The 20460-nt window shown below is 36.3% G+C and overlaps 1 protein-coding gene across 2 annotated transcripts in view; it reads right to left on the bottom strand.

Annotated features, from left to right (window-relative positions):
• Window positions 1-502: 502 nt before the first annotated feature.
• The window catches only part of peb (zinc finger protein pebbled), a 140722-nt gene continuing 120764 nt past the window's right edge, over window positions 503-20460 (bottom strand). For both annotated transcript variants that reach the window (XM_085960872.1, XM_085960871.1), the window contains exons 2-5: window positions 19043-19172; window positions 4790-8711; window positions 2819-3791; window positions 503-2148 (exon numbers count right to left, since the gene is read on the bottom strand). In XM_085960872.1, the coding sequence (XP_085816998.1) occupies window positions 1537-2148; window positions 2819-3791; window positions 4790-8711; window positions 19043-19106 (5571 nt within the window). In that variant the 5' untranslated portion in view covers window positions 19107-19172 and the 3' untranslated portion in view covers window positions 503-1536. The remainder of the gene's footprint in view (window positions 2149-2818; window positions 3792-4789; window positions 8712-19042; window positions 19173-20460) is intronic.

Here is a 20460-nt window from a genome sequence, read left to right as displayed (position 1 = left end):
ATCTAGCGCGTATGATATTGTAATATATTTTTACATTTTTCTTAATAAATAAAAAAAAACGAACTAAGCGACAATTGCTAAGATATGAGAGTAATCGAGAAACTAATGCTACAAAGTATGCCTTAATAATTATCGAATAACCATCTTGAAGTTACTTATACAAAAAAAAAGAAAATCGAAAACTTAACCTAAAAATAAACTTTTTCATTGGTTAAATATTGCTGCATTTTGCTCTCGCACTGCCTTTCTACGGCACCGGCAATTTCTAAATTATTTTTATTTATTAATATTGGTAAACGTTTGTCCACCTCTTTGCTATAAAATTAATAAGTCTTAGTTCCGATCAAGCTTAATGTTTACAAACAATGCTAACTACAAAACAAATGAAACAGCTAATAATATGTACAAAAAAAAAGATTGATTAAATACCTATAGGTACATGAAAATAACTAATATTAATATTTCAGTGATGAAAGAATTTTGAATTTTAAACATTTTTTTTCTAATTTAGGTAGCTTTAGAGATTTCAATGGATGATTAAAATATATCTATTTACAAACAACTCTACAGTTTAAATGAGATTTTAGTTTGTTACGTACATTCTTATGTTATTAATTTTAAGCTTTGCTAAAATTTTTGTAAGTATAGAGATATTTTCTTTCAAGAATGTTTTTTTTATATAGATAGAGTATTAGAAGAATTCGACCAAAAGTCAATTTGACAAACAGCCAATTCGACCAAGACTCAATTTGAACTACCACCGATTCGACTTAATTTGATCAAGATTCTAGAAGACAATCCCATCTTGAGTTGCCTTCAAAGAGTTATGTATTGAGGTTAGGATTTTCAATCTCTCGATAGATTTGATAACAATTACAATTAATAGCGCAATTGTAATTTACCATGTTGCAATATTAATTTATAGTTTTTGTCACATCTTTGACTAGGAGATGAACATTTTTCAACTTAACTATTTTAATGTAGGTATTTGGGTTCGTACTTACAAAATAAATTGAAAAAGAGAAAAAATGATTTATTTACACTTTGTAGTATTATTACATTTCTAATATTTCAGATTTATTTGAAATCCGACACGCACATTATGACTATTTTTTAAAACTACAATGGCAAAATGCTGCCACATTACTGTCTGTCTGTCACGTACGAATCGGTACATCTTATCATTATTACTATTCACACAAATATATTATTATTTAATCATAATACACTCGAGAAAAATAAATTTTAAATCAGTACTACAATAACAAACCCAAATTGCATTGAAATAAAAAAAAGGCTTCAAAGTTTTATAAAGTAAAACAGAAAATTAAATTAAAAAATGTCTCATCAAAAAAAATGGCCACAGCGTCGACAATAAATTTGGCCAAAATACCGCATAACAATTGACAAACAATTTATTACTGAGACATTACTTTGGTTTTGAATTTAATGCAAGCCTAAAAGTACGAGAGTTGCGTCGGGACGCTTATAAATGGTGAATCCTTTGAATTGTTTACTTCCGGCGATGGTTTGAGGTCACTTGTTATTGACGCCTAATAACTTAGCAGCCTCGTCCGGGGACGAAAGCAATTTGTTGATCATTCCGAGGTCACTGATGCCTAAAAGATTTCCAATAAGATCGTTTCCTGCAGTTCCTTCGTTGTCCTCACTGGAGTATCGATTTCTGTTGACCATTTTGTCTTGGATCCCTTTTAGATCTTGCATTTTGACTTTACCTTCGTAGGTCTGACCGGGTGGTGAATTGTTATTGTTTACATTGCTCGGTATCTCGGGGCTGTGTGTCAGGCATTTATCGTTGATTGCCAGGTGATATTTTTCAAGTTTATTGGAGATCGGAGTGGATGTATTGTTTGAGTTCAGGTGTATATTAGAAGGCGACGGAGAGAATGTCCTGTTTGAATTCTTGGAGCAGTTTTCTTCGTCACCGCTGGTGGCGGAGAGGTCTCGGTTGGCGGCACCAGAAGAGGCAGCGGTGTGCTTCTTGCGGTGGCGCAGCATGGAGTGTTTGAGCGTGAAGCGACGCCGACAGACGTCGCACGAGAACGGTCGTTCTCCGGTGTGCGTGCGCATGTGGCGCCGGAGATCTTCGGCAGACCAGAAACGACGCATACAAAATGCACACACAACCTGGAATAAATAGATGTTTGTTAGTCATTTAAATAAATATCAATACGTATATCTGCCTATCTTCAGTGTTCAGGCAAAAATTACCATCAGTGGAAACATAATTCTGCAATGACGGCAAATCTTTTTAGATTATGGCATTGTCCCACTTAGTGAGTGGGACCTAAGCCTAAAAACCTTAGGCCCTAAAAATACTTTTTTCTAAATCTATTGGCATAAAATTTAACTCAAAATTGCCATAATTCTGCTAATAGTGATTTTTGGATGAAAAATGATAATACTATTTACTATGGGCAAACTTTTAGTTTCAAAAATTATATCTGACGAGGACACGGCACGAAGTGAAAGGAATAGTAATTAATTTGGGAAACCTCGTCTGAAGTTCGTATGTAGATATTTTGAATTTCGTTTAACCTGATAATATTATTTTTATTTAATAATTTACCTTGTGTAAACTTGTTACCTATTAAACTTATATAGCAATAGGCAGCTACAGATATGGCTGGTTTCTTTTAATGAAATTCTATTTCGTAGCAAGCAGTAATGGAATGAACTGCCCGTGCCAGAGAAATGAGTGTATTGCATTTCTGGTCAGTAATTGATCATCCGTTAATTTTTGCTGGTTCAGTTAAATTTACTTTTTGTGTTTCAATTTATTTCTAAAGAAACTCACCTTTCTGTTGGCGTAATCTGGAAACTTTCCTCTCAGCTGTTCAATGTTCTCTTCGCTGCCTGCCTCTTCGCCCCCTTCGCTACCATGTCCCGAATGAGCTGAAGACCCTAACTCCTCCCCGCACCCTAGCGACACTCCCGACTCGAGCGCGCCCTTTGACATGAGAAGCTCGTACTCAGAATTGTGCACCGCTTTGATGTGGTCCAGAGCGTCTTGCCTCTCTCCGTAAGAACCTTCGCACAGGTGGCATTTGAACGGCAGATCGCAGTTTTGGGGGTTAGATAACCCGTCAATCGGCAGCCGCGACGGACTAAACTTGGAAGAGTTAATTTGACTCTCCCAGTCGCGTGGCGGTGTCATCTTAGAGTCATCAATTAGTTCGGTGTCATCGCATTTTGATGCCTTCTCGTCGTCGGAGCTGGCGCACCGGTCGATTGCCAATCCGTCGCGGCTCTCCGGTCTCGAGTTAATCCCGCTCCCGTCGACCTGCATATTCTCATCACCCTCAATTTTATCGTTGACTTCAATGCCGTGTTTCGAAGACATGTGTTTCTTCAAATTCCCCAGGGTTGAAAAAGTACTGCTGGGGCAACCGGCGCATTTGTATGGTCTTTCCGGCACGTTTCTCATCATGAAACCTTGGGCGGCGGCTGCTTGCGGCGGCTGAGATGTCGCCGAGTTCTCTAGCGGCGGGCTCTGCGTGGCGACCTGTTGCTGGAGGCGTTGCTGATTCGAATGAGCTCCCCCGTGTTTGCGCAACAGATGGCGGTCGCAATTGGACTTTGTCGTGAACAGCAAAGGGCAGTGAGGACATTTGAAAGGTTTTTGTCCAGTGTGCGTGAGGATGTGGCGGCGAAGCGAGCTGGACCAGGGGAATTTCCGGTGACAGTATTGGCAGGACACTCGGTTAGGAGCGAGGCTGTATGCAGACTTCTTCTTTTGCGGGATCTGAGTGGCGGTTTCCGATTCAGACCTGAAATTAACATCATAAATTTTTTTAATTCAATTCGATGATTGAGGTCAGTCATTGTGGAGTACATCGACTGTATCAAGAACCTTTTGTATTTTTAGTTAAAATATGAAAAAATTCAACTAACATCACTTCTCAGAGCCAAGACATTGGTTGTTGCAAACTGATGCACACTACAGTGCTGCAACGCAGTTTGTGTGAATTTGTAGTCTTTTTGTGTCAATTCAATGTATCCTGGCTTTAATAGTTCAAATTAATTATTGTATTCTTATTCTAGAATGTAGAGAAAGGTTTTACAGTTTGTCTAGAAGTAACATACCTGAGCTCATTAATTAGATGGCTGTTGATATATTCATTTAATTATTTCTTCTTTCTTTCGACCATGTCTGATCCTAATAGGATCATATGGGCCTCCACAGAGTAGAGGATTGTATTAACAGATTTTTTTTTACGAGAAATGGATGTCAGCCACTTGCTCAACCTATAAGGTCCATACACAAATTGAAAAAACAATACTTGCCAGACCTAGGATTCGAACCTTAAGCCTTAAACCTTAAACCTTAAGCCGCGCGGCCATCGTGGGAGTGAATTCATTTATTTACCGATTCCTAAAATGTGTAATTTATTATTTGATATCTCAAAAACATGGAAGCGCTTATTCTCAGTTACTTCTCGGAATAATACCTATTATATTTGTCAATATTTACTCAATTACAGATACTGAATGATTTTTATCAGTGTCTGAAGGTTTCAGTGCACACTCTATAAGTAATTGCGAAACTCACAAATATAATATCACCAATCTGCTGCTGTGGAAAGGTCTCTTCAAGTGAAATGGTGGGTATTGATAGGTGTGTTAAAATGTATTGGTGTCACCCAAAGGCAGTGTTGTCTTGGAGGGACGTGCTGTATATTTATCTATTAAAAATCTAGTTTACCATCGTGCGGTGGCAAGTATTAAACATGAGAAAGAACAATATCAAATAGGTTAGTTTACTCACCGATTCTCATCACTGCCAGAATTATTGCCTTCGCTGGTAGATCCTGATGAAGCAACTAGGCCTTCCTCGTCTTCCTCGGAGCCTTCTCCTGGAGTCTGCAGCACAGCATCTCTTCGCTGGACATCAATGGCCACTCCGTTTGGAGACGAGAAGTCATTCTTGAAATACTGCCCGAATGGAAGCTGGGTAACGGCATTATCCAGCAATCTCGAAACGGGAACGAGATCACCTTCTTCAGCTCGGCTCGTCGCACTCTTTGATATGTTATCTTCAGTTTTATCAGAGTTTCCTATCTGTGTCACGAACGTCGGTATCACTGGGTTTGAAACATTGAGATTTTTACTGATCAGGCTTCCGGCTATCTTCCAGTCGAAATCTTTTGAGATGTCGTTGCTGGTTTTCGCTGATACATCGATGAGTATCTTCTCAGCCACTTTTTTTGCCATCGAATTAGGGTCTGCGATACTGACAACATCTATATGTTCAGATTGTGGTGATTTGGTGGTTGTTAAATCCAGCTCTTTTGACATTTGACTTTTTTCATCATTGGTTTCCTCGTCGATAACAAGCGTATCATCTTCATCTTCTTCGTCTATATCACCATTTACTGATACAACATCAGAAACAGAGTCCTTACGTGCGTCTTTGTGATTGTAAAGATTATTTTGAGATTTTAATTGTTGAGCAAGAATTGCGTATTTCACCTGATCGGATATCATGCTGTAAGGTTTATTTAATGGCACTCCGGCTTCATGATTTTGTGCGATATGCTCTTTATCTTCATTATTCAGCACTGCTGCTAATTTAGGACTCGGATTAATATTTTTGATAAAATTTAAACGGCTCTCGTAGTTAATAGATGGCACTGTAATATTTTGTGGTATAATCGAGACAGGATTCTTTCTGGGCAAAGTTCCAATGTTTGTTCTTTGACGTTGAGACCAATAGTGAGGATGCTGTTGTTTGATATGCCTCTCCATATTTGATCTTAATGTAAACCTGGCGGAGCAGTGCTCACAAGAAAATGGCCTTTCAGTTCGATACCTTCGTTGCTTCTGCTTAGGCATTAATACTCCATTTTTGATCACCATTTTAACAGAGCTTGGACTATGTCCTGAGATCACTTCTTTCTTTTGTAACTTCGGTGATGAGAGCATCGGATTGGCAAATGGAATTGTGGTCGGCGTATCCGTATTGATACTCAGCTGTGGCTTTGAGTCTTCTTCGAGTTTTATTACAGGGGCCGGCGATGGAGTATCAGGGCTGGCAATGCGATTCATATTGTGCTGGTGAAACGCTTGGAGACGTTCCATATTGTTCAAAATATTAGCATGATCCATTCCCACAAGCCCTCCGCCTGACATTTGAAGACCTCTAATTATCTCTTTTTGGATCCTCTCTTTCATCTCAGCAATATCCTGCGGATTTGCATGCTGGGCTAAGTAATGAGGATGTTGCAGAAAGTATGGGTTCAGAGGAAAAGTTGGCGGTAGACCGAGTCCCGGGAATGGAGTAGCTCCTCTGTATAATTGCGACAGCTGATAAAAATTAGCGGGATTGTCCAACTTTGGAAACTGACCCTTAAAAAGTTGCTGCTGGGCCAACAGTGCCAATTGTTGTTGAGTCTTCTCGAACATACTAGCCGCTGCTGCATGATTGTTGTTGAATTCAATTGTCTTCGGAATGAAGTCATCAGGCTCCGCATCCGAAGCACGTTCTTCTACTGGCTTCTCATTTTTCTTTTTACTCAAATCCAACACATTATCTTGACACTCTGTAGTGCTCAAGTCCATCGGTGTCTCCGTAGAATAATTAAGAGGTTTCCCAATGTAAGATATTTCAGACCGCTCTTCGTCTTCTTCGCTATCCGGTTCTCTTTCACCATCAGATTCCTCATAATCCGGTATCTGCGTTAATTGCCCAAAACCTTTCACCTTGATTCTTGGCGGGGTCGGTTCCCGTTCTTGAACCAAAGGAGCTTTAACAATCGGCTCGATGGAACAATGCGCGCGCATGATTTCTCTTGGTTGGGGCACCATAATAGACAACTCACGTGGAAGAGGAATTGTGATCCCATGATCCTTGAAAGGAATAGCAGACGGCTCCCGTGCATAGTGAGAAACGGGAGTCAATCTATCTGAGTGAGAAATCCTCTCAACATCTTCATGATGTCGTTCAATTTCCGGAGCAGTAAATAATAAACTCCTCTTCATGTTATCTTCTCTGGGTAAATTGAGCTTGGCATTTACATCGTCATTGTTGGGATCTTCTGAAGGATGATAAATAATAGACCTTTTAACGTCTTCTCTTGTTACTTTTGAATGACGGTTCCTGAGATGTCTTTCACAGTTAGCTTTGGTGGTAAATGCATAGTTGCAGACTGCACACTCATACGGACGGTCTCCATTGTGAGTTCTCATGTGTCTAACCAATGCTGCTTTATCCAATGAAGATTGAGGGCACATATTGCACCTATATGGACCCGGGCCGTTTCCACTTAAATGAACTCGGTTATGACCTTTTAGAGCTCTCAGGTTAGGGAATATTGCCGCACATAATCTGCATGGAAACTCGCCACGGAGTTTCATCTTTCTGAACTCGGAAGCAAACACATCTTGGACCTCCTCGTGGTCGTCACCAGATCTGTTTAGTTGATCAGATTGCGAAGAGTCATCGCGTTCGTTTTCATGCGTTTTTCTTGCCAGTCTTTCCAGTAACCCACACGTAGAAGTTACTGACAATATGGACTGAATATCAGCCAGGTCTTTGGAATTATCCATAGCAGGTCTTACAGTATCATCCCGATTTCCATAAAAATCACTGTGTTTTGGTTTCCTTATTCCATTTGGTGGTGGTACACGGGCAGCTGAGATAAACTGGGGAGATCTATTTTGAAGATCCAGATTCGCGAAGAAATCATCACGCCTAACGTCTTCCTCGCTACTAGAAGAACGTCTCGCTTCAGAAGCCAGTCGTTTATTTGCTGTATCACCAGCTTCTTTGATAGAGCAATCTTCACAATGAATATCGAGAGCACTTTCACACGGGAACTCCCTGGAGCATTTTTTACACTTAAATTTCTGTTCAGTTACAGATTTGTGCAGGCTCTTCTCACAAACAGACCTTGCAATTTGTGGAAACTTTTCACTTGAGAAATCAACAAATGTACAATCGTCAAATCCAGATATCTTTTCAGTGGGTCCAGATTTTGGATCATTACGGTGTACAATATAACGGTGCAGGTTTAAACCACGACGATCTTTGAAAACGGCAGTGCAAGACCCACACTCAACACGATGTTCAGGGTGTTCTTTCTCAACGTGAGTATCCAAACTTTCCGAAGAAGTAAAGTCTGATTTACCACAAACAGGACAGTGCGCACCACCAATGTTATCTTCATCACTTATTTTCGATTTCTTCTTTCCTCCCGGTCCATCACCCGCTTTGTCGTCATTGTTATTGTACTCGATTCTCCGCTTCCTTACTGGCATTCTGGGAGGACAGCTAGGTCCTCCATCATCAGAATCATCGCTGTCTGTCTGCTCGTGCGGTCCAGCTTTTTTGTGCGTCCTCGAATGTCTGTGCATGTTTCCGTTGGTCGTAAACGTTAGGTCACACATTTTGCAGCGAAAGGGACGGTCGCCAGAATGTACTAGCATGTGTCTCTCCAAACTGGAGTTGGAACTGAGAACTTTACTGCACACTTTACAAGTAAATGTCTGGTCTGAGCTGTCCAACTTGGCATTGATGTTATCTTCTGTGGGAGTCTTCTCCGATTCGGGTTTGTCTTCGGAGGTGATTTTTGGACTAGACGCGAGGTTTTTGGCGATGTTGTCTATTTCTGTGTCTTGTTTCTTGTTCTTTGGTATGACTTTGGTTTTCTGTTCATTTGTGTCTGTCCCGATTTTCCCGAGCGCGGTATCTGCAAAAATTATAAAAAAAACTGCGATTAGTTTCCGACCCAAATAAAACATTAATACGGATTTTAAATACACCCTGAATAGGAGCAAACAATATTTTAAACTATTAAATATTAAACGATTGTAAAAACAACAGGAAGTTTAATATAGTAAATTAGTTTATGACGCACTCTCTTGGAAATGCGTGGAAGTTGAAAAAAACTATTTTTCTTGAAATAAGGCGGAAAACGAAAATAGTAATGTTAGTTGGCTTAGATAATAGGTGTCATTAATGTATTTCTTAGCAAGACATTTAAAATAAAATTATTTTTCTATATTATTCATAAACAAAGGTAAGGTACCTACGAACTTTCAATGCCCTTTATCGCCATTTTAATGGAGTTCTACCAAACGAATATCGGCTAATCAAAAAAAGTTACACAACGAACAAGCCACGTGGGTCAGTTTTTATCTTAATCTGACACTAAAGACAAAAGATAATAGAAAACAAAATCTTTTGTTTTATTGATTTAATGTTTTTGAATTAAGAATGCGTTCAAAATTTCATTCGGTTTAAAAATACACGTAAGTAAGTCCTAGGTACTTATGAACAGATCGCCGTTTGCGTACCGAGACGAAGCTGCATTTGGGCGATGGATAAAACTTTTCGTATGATACGAGTAAGTATCAACAACGGTGGAGTGGTGAGGTGAGGGTGGATGGAATCGCGCCTACAGTCAACCGTTGTGGTCGGGCGGGCTTATTCGAGTGTTATATTATTATATAGTTACATACAAAAGAAATTATATACTTAAATATAAGTACTTATGTTTTCTGTTGATTAAAAAAAACGAAATTTAATCATTTCATTGTAAGTTCTTAGTTCTTTATCTTACATTAGTACCAAAATCGGCAGCGACTTTCTTTGACGCAAATGAGGCAATCAATTCGTCGGAAATTTTAATAGGGGGCCTCCAAATAGTTCAAACCAGTCATAGAATTATTAAATTATAAGTACAATGCATAAAAAAAAATGCAGGTATTTCAGACACAAATTGAATGTCAAGTATACTGTTGTAGTCTGTATGTATGCATTGTGATTTGTAAAAAAGGAGTCTGTTTACGCATTTAATCAAATTCCATTAAACCGTGTTTGCATTATTTATACAAAAATATAAACGGTAAATTTATCGTTCTAATACATGGATTCAGTTAGAAAATATATTTTTTTTTAATTATCGTAGGAGGCATCAAATTAGTCAGTGCGTCGGGCCTCTGCTTCACTAAAGACGCCACCGACCAAAATTAAATGTTATTACCTTTAAAAATAATTACAAGATAAAAAGAACTTTTTATATACAACGTTTTTAAATTTTCTGTTGAATCATATAAACTTGACTTGACTAGCTTAAACGATCAAAAAATTTTGTATTTGATAGAAATAATACTGAAATGTCATTTTGACATGTCATATTGATTTCCATAGTAACGCACGTATATATTAATAATTTAGTTGCTAGAACCCCAGACCCCTAGCAACCAATAATAGTGGATTGGATTACGGAATTCTTCCGAAATAACTTTTCATACATAACAGAATTAACTGAAAAAGTGAAAATGAATTCAATTCTACTTAAAGATGGCTAAAAGTATTAAAAACATGCATTGGCATCGTGTTCTGATATATTCTAAAAGTTTCAAATGTATAGCTAGTCGAGAAGTTAGTTAAAAATAGATTGCAAGATTTGTACCGGATAAACAACCACCGGACAAATAAGAATACGACCTAATAAAAACGTTGTAATAATAACAGGCAATTAAATTAATTTCAAATTGAATGAGACATTCATTGTTTACATAATAGGTATATAATATACATTGTATTTCCTTATTTTACGCGGACGATAGTCATTGATAATGTAAGTTTTCGTTGGGTTTTACCAGGGAACACAGAAATAATCGGAAGTGTGTTAACTTCTAAGTACCACACTTAGTAATAAGGTTTAATTCTAGAGTGCAGACAAATATGGAATAAGCTGGAATGGGTATTAAAGAATATGTTATTTTTAATAGTTATATCTTGACGATCTGTACCTACATATATGCATTAAAGTTTGTCATGTAACCGGGATGCGCATTCTATTTCTATGTTCTTACTATAATAGGTAAATCATCATACAGTGGCAGTAGTGGCACCGAAGGCAATTAATTATTGGCCTGTATTTGGACATTGGGTGTATTGGAATTATTTGCTGTAATGCATGTTGCAATGCTAACAAACAATGCCACTGCATTTACTGCAAGCCACTTTTGCGTTACCTACCCGTGATGCGGTGCCACTGTATAATGATTTATCCATAATATTTAAGGTCATTTCGAATGCTTTGTATTTCAAGCATGTTACGGCCTGATCGTCATTCGACCATCACTTGGCTGGACCAAAATTCGGCTACGAGAAGCAAACTACGATAAGTCCAAATGTGGTGAAAATGAGTTACTATCATGTTAACTCACAATATAATAGTAATTCACAATGTATATTATAATAATAAAGAAAAAAATGTCCGAGTAGTAAAGCTTAAAGTAAACTTAAAAAAAAACTCCAGTTTTGGGCATTAAAAAAAATATTTTTAAATGAAAAGAACACAAAAAAAAATTTAATAAGTAGATATATTAGGGAAAAAATATAGTTAACTAAATCTAATCACTAAAAAGTCTCTCATGTAAAGTTGTCAATATGGCATTCTTTCGCATACATTCAGTTCTATGGGTTTAAACTCTACAAACTCGTCTCGAAAGCAACTTACTGTCGATGTGATTTTGTTGTCATTCACAAAACACATGCACTGCCGCACATAGCGTCGGTGCGACATTTGCTTGTTGTAGGTATGTAACAAATTATTTTTGAATGAGGCACGGGTATAATATCAAAATGCTACGTCGGCGCATGTGCAGGTGCAGTTTTTGTTCGTCGGGGTCCCAACTTTGCGTGAGGAAGAGTGTTGCAACTTGCAACATTGTTGGAAATATTGATTTATGACCGGGCTTATTCTATCGTGGTCCGCAATATACCTTATTAATATTACAGAAATATTGTAATAAAATTCACGACTCATAGCCGATCCACTAAGTGGGTACGTTATCGCAAAAATATCGAGTCTGAGAAAAAGGATAAACCGTTGCTGCAACAATTACAAGGAACCGCGATAAGGTCGAAAGGATAAGTCGTTTCCCGTCGGCTGATGATGACGGGGATACATAATCAGCGATCGGTTATTTTTTAATATAGACTTATTGAAATGTAAAAAAAAAGAAATGTCGCATTTGCTGGAAACCTCAAACATCCTGCTCTGGGCCCAGATTCATCCGAAATCCGCGTCGATTGTTCATATTGTCGTATGAGAAACACGCATAACATAGTACCTACGTAGTTGGCATGTCCGTATCTATTGTGACTTGTTTTTATTTTTAATATTCCGCAAAGTTCGATCCAATGTTTATAAAATTTATCTACTTATTCCAAGTTCGAGACATTTTTATTTTATAGAAAATTTAAATAGAAAATACATTTATATACATACAGTTATACATTCGAATTAAAAAAAAATGTAAGTATCTTCCTTTATAAAGTTTTATATTCAATAATCAATACCTAAGTCTGTATTAAATTGAGTTTTTCTGGCGTTAGATTTTAAATATCGAAAGATACAGCGATAACGATGAAGCCGTTGTGAGCACAAGAACGTATTTATTATAATACATATTATAATAGAATATATTATATATCTTCTACCTATATATGGTAACATAAATAATTTATTTATACATAGGACATGCACTTTAGAATGACAAATTATATACTTACTAAATTATTAAACTATTAAATTATATAAGTACAAATGAACTGATAATCTAATCGTACCTGAACGGCCGAAATTGAGATGGCTGGACTGCACCACGGGAGATTTAAAAATGCTCGGTCAAAGCAATTGGAGAGCGTCGGCGCTGGATTGTGGAGGGTGGAGGAGGATGGAGGATGGATTTGAAGGACGCCAAAACCCGCCAAGAGGTATTAAGAAACAGGAAAAAATAATATAGTACAATAATATATAGGTACCTATGGTATGATAAAACTACTCAACAAAAAATATGTAGGTACTGTATTGTTTGAGTGCCTCAACGAAGGTATTGCACACGTCAATAGACGAACTATTATAAAGAGAATGGATTCTTAGTATTGAAGAATGTATTGAAAATGTCTATTGGGGAAAACAAACTACATCATATTTATGATATTGGCTATACCTCAGTTGAGGCATGGTCTAAAAAGACAGTGGCTAGTCCAGCGATACTCAACCTGCGGCCCTTTAAGCTTTTATGTGCGGCCCGAAACACATTTATTATCAGGAACATGATTTATAATTTTGAAATAAACGCTTGGATACACATTACTTTTGTTTATAATTTTTAAAATCTCAAAAATGTTTTGTAAAAAAGGGGGGGTTTCATGATTTTTTTCGTCACACCATTAGTGATGCGGCCCGCGTTACTTTACAAATATATGTATTTGGCCCGAAGAAAAAAAAAGTTAAGTATCATTGGGCTAGGCCAGTGGTCGGCAAACCGCGGCTCGCGAGCCACATGCGGCTCTTTGCCCCCTTGAGTGCGACTCTGCCACAAATGCCCTCTGCCATATTTGACAAGGTTGCAAAGAAGAAGCAAAGAAAAATGGATGACAAAAACCGTGAATTTGAAGTTGAATGGCATATTCAAAACTTAAATGGCCTACCGACACTCGTCATTTATCATTAAATATCCTGTCGGTGATGCAGTTGAGGAACTTTAGAAGAGTCAAGAAAAATCAAATTCTGTATTTAATTACTGAATACAATCTTCCAACAATGTTAATATTGCATGTTTTGTGGTTAGTAAAGAGATTTCTAAGAGAGGAAATCAAGAGTAAATTGAGAAGTCGTCTTACTGATGAAAACCTGGAATCGTGCTTAAAATTAAAAACATCAACATACAAACCTGACTTACCCAAACTTTCCAAGGAGAGGCAAGGCCATTATTCACATTGAGTGTTTGCCAGTCATCATTGTCATGATTTAATTCTATGGATACCATACTTACAATTTAATTTTTATCAATAAATAATATCATTATTAAGTATGATATCAAGTTTTATTCAGTGTACCTATAGTTTAAATAAAACTTTATTCTTAAACTAAAGTTTAAATTAATAAACAGTGTACCTACATATTATATAATTTCAATATAAGAAATATGGCTCTCAAAAGAAATTGCGATCGTTGTACTGTTGATATTTGGCTCTTTTGACTAATAAGTTTGCCGACCACTGGGCTAGGCGATGCGCGGATTGTGCAAATGACGCGTGCCGAACGAAATATAATTTGTCATATAAATCCAACATGCGTCCATTTAATGTTCTGTTTATTGTTCTATTAGTAGCAATAATAATATATTCATTGACATGTTTTCTTTTTCAAGTAAATGGGTAACGTTTTTTAGTCATCTTTACACGATTTAAGAATTAATACCCCCGTCGCCATCACGAAACAAATTGACGTGTTCACAGCTCGACGTTTGCTCTCCGATTGCCAGCGAGTCCAAAATCCCCACGTCCCACCTATAGTTAAAAATTATTTGCCGTTTCACTGAAGTACCGTCTTCTAAATATTCCTCGATTTCAACTTTTTCTTTGTAGTAGATATGTAGATTAGCTAGTAGTTTTAAGTAAACTGCAATATTTTGTAGTTTGATTAGCCAAACGAAGCCGATTTAAAAAGCCAACTTCTCAAGGTAATTAATTACATAATTGTGAGTAAACTTGGGGATCAGGCCGGAAGACATTGTGGCGAGAATAAAATTTAGCTAAGCCACCGGATATGATCCCTGGACCGCTGATTACCGATTTGATTATGCTGATATGACTCCCGAATGCTCCATATATGCTATATAATATAACTATATATGTCGGAAGTGACGAAATCACCCACATCTTTAAATGTTTTCCTTCAGAAACGAAGAAAATTCTTATTGGGGGCGATAAGAATGTGTGAGGATGAGTGGTTTGCAGAACGTTGTGGTCAGCAGCTTTGTAATTCTTCCAAGGACACTCACTAGCTTTGATGCAATGACATTATAATGTCATTGCTTAAATGCAGCGGTGAGTTTCTTTGATGCAGATGACGCAATTGATTCGTCAGAAGATTAAATTTAAAAGAGGGGAATTATTAGATTTAACCAAAATCTTAAAAAGATGAGTAGGTATTTATCACAAATTGAGTACTTATAACATATTATCTACCTAATTCTAAAGTATAACAAAATCCCTGCAACTAACATCAAAAGATCCTATAACATACCCACTCAAACATATAGGTGTTTACTAACTTACTTGTACACAACAAAATAAACTAATAATATCTATTATTATGTTTATATATCATCATCACTGTTTTGTAGGTGCCGCTTATGTTATGTACATGACCCACTATTAGTGTTTACTACGATGAAGTTAGATTAAAAATAGTAATATACAACTGCATTAAATTTGCTGTACAACTGCCTTATACCAATGGGGTGACTAATGAGCCGACCCGATTGTACGCGAAACGTCAAAATCATTTTTAAATGTCAAAATCTGTGTTCGCGTAAAACCTATGCGAAATTAGCTAAAGAGAGTCCTACTTTGCGACCTACATGCCTAATTATTTACGTCGGTAATCGAATAATCCGACCTAATTCATAATATTATATCTACATGCTTTATTATTGTACATAATGATTTCCTATCTAATTTTCACATTATTCTAAGTATTGTTTCACGATTTCTCATGAATTTCTCTGGTATTCCCCGATTATCCCGGATACCTAACCTATGTATCAGCAATAAAAGAAACAAAAGAAAATGACTAATATTATGTTACATTCATTAAAATATTATGTCGAAGCAATGACAATATAAAAATATACCCACTATCAAGCACCGAGTTGCAACGATGACGAAATCGAATTCTCAGATAATTTAATAATATTTTCCTTCTTCCTAGATGCTCTTCAATCCTTGAGCATTGTTCTAAATATACGGTTAATAAATGAATCGTGAGGAGAAAATATTCCTGCTGGGTTTATTTAAGTTGCAGGATTTTCTGAAACCGCACGTTTCCTGTGAGAGAATGATATTATTACTTGTAGCATCCTGTTAAAGCAAAAGTGAATTACTAGCGCTGTTGGTAGTTTTATTAGTATAAATCCTACTTTAGTACATAAAGCATAGTCCAGACATACAATATAAATTTCCATAATAATATGCCCTCGCCCCTCATACAAAATTATACAATGTTTTTTGAAAAATTTAGTGCTACACTAATGTGTAATATCGTGTTATTTTTTACCAACAAAAATTTTATATTTTGGACTATCCACACTGTATAAAATTGCGAAATTTATTTAAAACAATATTTCATAAGACCACGTCAGTACCTACATCCGATGAAATAGTACAACAAAAACTCACACTTGCACATGTTTTGGAATACAAAACAACATTGTCATTTGAATGGAATTATTTTGTAGTAGTACCTACTTTTTTATACAAAATGTTTGTGAACGGGTTTTACCTATACCTACCTACTCTATACAATGTTAATTTGTTAATTCGTGTATCTTCGTCTGGACTAGGCGTTAGGAATAATGATTTTATCGCACCGATTAGTCACACAGATTCTTGGAGAATCCTCGACAAAAAAGGAATTGGGAAACATATGTATTTTATACATATATTATGTATTATAGGGTGTATATTATTATTGTCATTAATGCAACATTTAATTAGGTACTCGTATGTACTTATATATAGAGCATTAGTGGATCACTGTAATATAATTTATAACAATATGTAGTAAGTAGTAATTGTATCGGTATACATTTATGTAGATTAGACAATTAAATAATTAGCGAATGATGACAATTAATATCGGAAATATACAAAACATACAGCATCACCTGGAAATTCTAATAATAGTGTTAGAAATCATTGTTAAATTAATACCAAAAAAACGTTATTTTAATCGTATTTAGATAACGTTTATCGGTTAGTGCTAAGAAAATGAGAATTTTCTATCACAAGTCGGTACATAAAGACCAACAACTATAACTTGAGATGTAGCGTTTTATAGAAGTAATAGCACGCATTAGTCACATTGCTATTAGTTATAGTTGTTACTCTCTATATCTACGGAGTCGATTCGCAAACGGATTTCTAATTGTAAAAAATGGTAAAGTAAAATAGGTGTTATGGTCGTAAACGGAGTATATGGACCTCACGGGGTGGAGGTTATATTATTAGACTCTTTACAAGAAATTCTTATTTGATTTTCGCCCAAACCAAACGGGTACTTGAACTGGATCAAACACACATTAAAAAATGACGTGCATTTTTTTACTAGCTTCGGGATTGAACTTGCGACTCACGGGTTCAGAGACGGCCATTCAACCAACCAGTCCACCGTAGGATTCTGACAGCAGACCTACATCTAGTATTCGAAACAAGAGGCAGACTATAAATTCCGCTACAAAACAGTGAATTAATTATAATTACACTTGTTTGAAAAGAAATCCAATCAACAAGATTAGAACCCGCAGTCCGTTTGTCATAAGTACACCGACAAGTGATGGGTCATAATAATAAGTTATTACATATTATACCATATGGATGTCAGTTTTACATTCATTGACCTATCTGCGCATCTATTATAGAATAGACACAAGACTACAATCGGCAGCTATCGAGGGTAGTTTTTCATATGTTTGTATCGAAGTATTATAATTATTATTGTTACAATAAGTTAGCCGTCTAAACCGTCAAAACTGTCTATCTCGCTCTAAAGTTTAGCACACCCAAGGGAGGTGCTGTTAAAACATAGAGCTTATTGTAACAATTACAACTAACTCATTGTAATAATTGTTACCTAATACTTCGATACAAATTTACCCTCGATAAATGCCGATAGCAGTATTGTGTATAGAATAGATGCGCAGAATGGCCGGGTTTAATAGTTTTCAGCGTTATTCAACAATGATATAAGCTTCAGTTTAATGTTTGTTATTAGTAAGGGATATGTAAGTTAGAATCATCGCGGCAGATTAACCCGCTGGACTTGCGCGTCAGATCTATCTCTCGTATTTTTGTACGCATGGACGTGTTGTGTTTACTATGATTAATTTACCATGCATCTACTGCCCGTTAAAATGTTAATTCGCCCGTGCGTGTTCCCACGTATCAATAAGTCCTGTTAATTATTGTTCATCTATCCGCACGGATTGGAATGCGTCTGATTATTTATTTATTTTGGGCAAGTCGACACGTCTCTTGAATTTTCTCCGACATCAATAATAACTATGTGGAGTGTACGCTACTTGCTTCTGAATCTCTTCATTTAGTCTCACAATGTGTGTACGGTCACAGTCACAATGGATTAGTTTCAAATTATTGTTACTACTGAATTGTTAATGTTGGTAATTTTAGGTCTCGAATTCAGTGACGTCCCGTGGGGGTTGGCAGATTGAGCGTCGCTTGGGGGCAGCGGTTACTCGGAGGGCGGCAAATCGAGGAGAATCATTAGGTGTATATAGAAATAGGTTCCTATCTAAACTTAGTACTAACGGAAATATCTTTCCACTAGCTGGAAACAAAATGTATCTATAAATTAACAGAAAAGGTTTAACAGGCCTGATGTTTTTTGTCGGATTCGCGATGTCTAGTTTACTTCCGTTGTTCTTGGACGTCACATCCTTGATGACTAGCAATGACACGTGCATATTTGCGAATGATATTTGAATTATAGGCACAGGAACTACAAACTACCATACACCATTTTGAAAATTTCATTCGAATGTCAGATTTTGTCCAGTTATGAGTCTTGATTGGGTAGTTTTCGACAGTAGCTCCCCCATCCCATTCTTCAGATAAGTTTGTAGGTCAGGTATCTAGGTACCTACATACTGATCTAATTAATTTATCCAAATATTTTTGTCAGTCATTCGCGAGTTTTTAAAGTTGTCAAGTGAGTATATATTTAAATGTATCTGAAACCATGGACACGCAATATTGTCTATTGAAGTATAGCATTAGATTTAGTGGTATATATTATTATCTTAGTAATGTATCCATACAACACATTTCTTAGATATTGGAGTCATGAAAGGATGATAAAACATACTGTATAACAATGGGGCGGCATTTTGTCTAGGGACGTCACTGCTCAAATTCAATAATGTGTAGAATGCATTTTGATTAGAAGGTATCAAACGGTTGGTAAAAAGTTACCTGATCTTAAAAGTCTTTGCTGTGTGGTGGCGTGGTCGCTGAAGAGGCACGACATATCCTGCATTTCTCCAGATCCTGTGCTGATGAAGAACTCTTGTCGCCTGCTACAGCGATCGCTCTACTGCCTCATCTAGAAGAAAAAAACACGATGTTGACACAAATAGGTAAGTCATAAAGTCACCTACATTGGTTTGGAATTAGCTACCGTTCGACATGGTTTCATTATACCTACTATTTATGCCGATGATTGGATGAGATGTGTGGTCTCTACGTGTGGTTTAAAGTTTCAACACCTTCTTCGATAATAATTTCTGGGTGGTTTGTTGTGAAATTTGAAATATCTCTTTGGTATTTTAATTTAATCTGAATTTCATAGACATCAACAGAAAACACAGATGGCATCTATCATATTACAAAATAATTGTATTATTACTTTCTGGATAGCGAACAAAGAGGAGAAATTGCTGATCTATGGTTATTGAGAAATTAATCTTATTAAATCTATTAATACACGTAGGTAACTAAATAGGTACCTAATACCGAACATTGTGACAAAAGAGTCACTTATTTACATAATAATGATTATATGTATTAAGCACTTGAACTTGAACAAATATCTACTTACATTTATATCTATCTATCTATTTATGCGGGATTTATGATGAAAGTAGATATTAAAACAAAATACAAATTTTACTAATATATTGGGTAGGTAGTGATCAAAACAATACGTGTAGTATTTAGGTAGGCATCGTAATAATATATATTTCTCATTCTAACTAGCTAACATGATTTTATTTAAATTTATGGATTATGTATCTATATTAAGGGTGGGTATATTAAATATTTCAATATTATTGGATTAATATTTTAAGGATTTGCTGCTGCCACAGGATCTATGGATTGCACGTCAATGCTACATATGACCACGTGTTCACTTTATTTGTTCGTATAATAATTAATACGTACTATAACTCACCCCACACAACACCAGGTGAATGCTTTTTATAAACATAATTTATAACAAGCGTAAGGTTTGATAGTTTTGACAGAAAATAAAATATATTCGCAGCGGAACCGAGTACCTACCTAAGAGAAAACGGTGGAATAGGCTTGATATAAGTCAGGGTGGAGATTAGAATCCGTAATAATAATCAGTAATCACATTTGGACTGGGTGTATTCAAGGTTAAAATTGTTCTATTTAATACACGCTTACCAGTGTTGCCATCTTTTTCTATGCTGATTATAGTACAAAGGCGTACAAATTATAGTATTTCTGAAAAATATATAGTACAGGAACATTTTTCGTCTTGAATCCTTAAAAGTTATAGTATTTTGGTATATTTGGCGTAAAATTTTAGTATTTTACATTTTTCGCGGAATTGAAATTATCCTACTGTACTATAATAATTATAG

The sequence above is a fragment of the Rhyacophila brunnea genome, unplaced genomic scaffold, assembly GCF_057557595.1.
Source record: "Rhyacophila brunnea isolate RB1 unplaced genomic scaffold, BYU_Rbru_1.0 scaffold_12, whole genome shotgun sequence".
In the NCBI taxonomy this organism is placed as follows: Eukaryota; Metazoa; Arthropoda; class Insecta; order Trichoptera; family Rhyacophilidae; genus Rhyacophila; species Rhyacophila brunnea.
The sequence above is the reverse complement of the archived record's forward strand: the minus strand, read 5'-3'. Positions and strand labels throughout refer to the sequence as shown.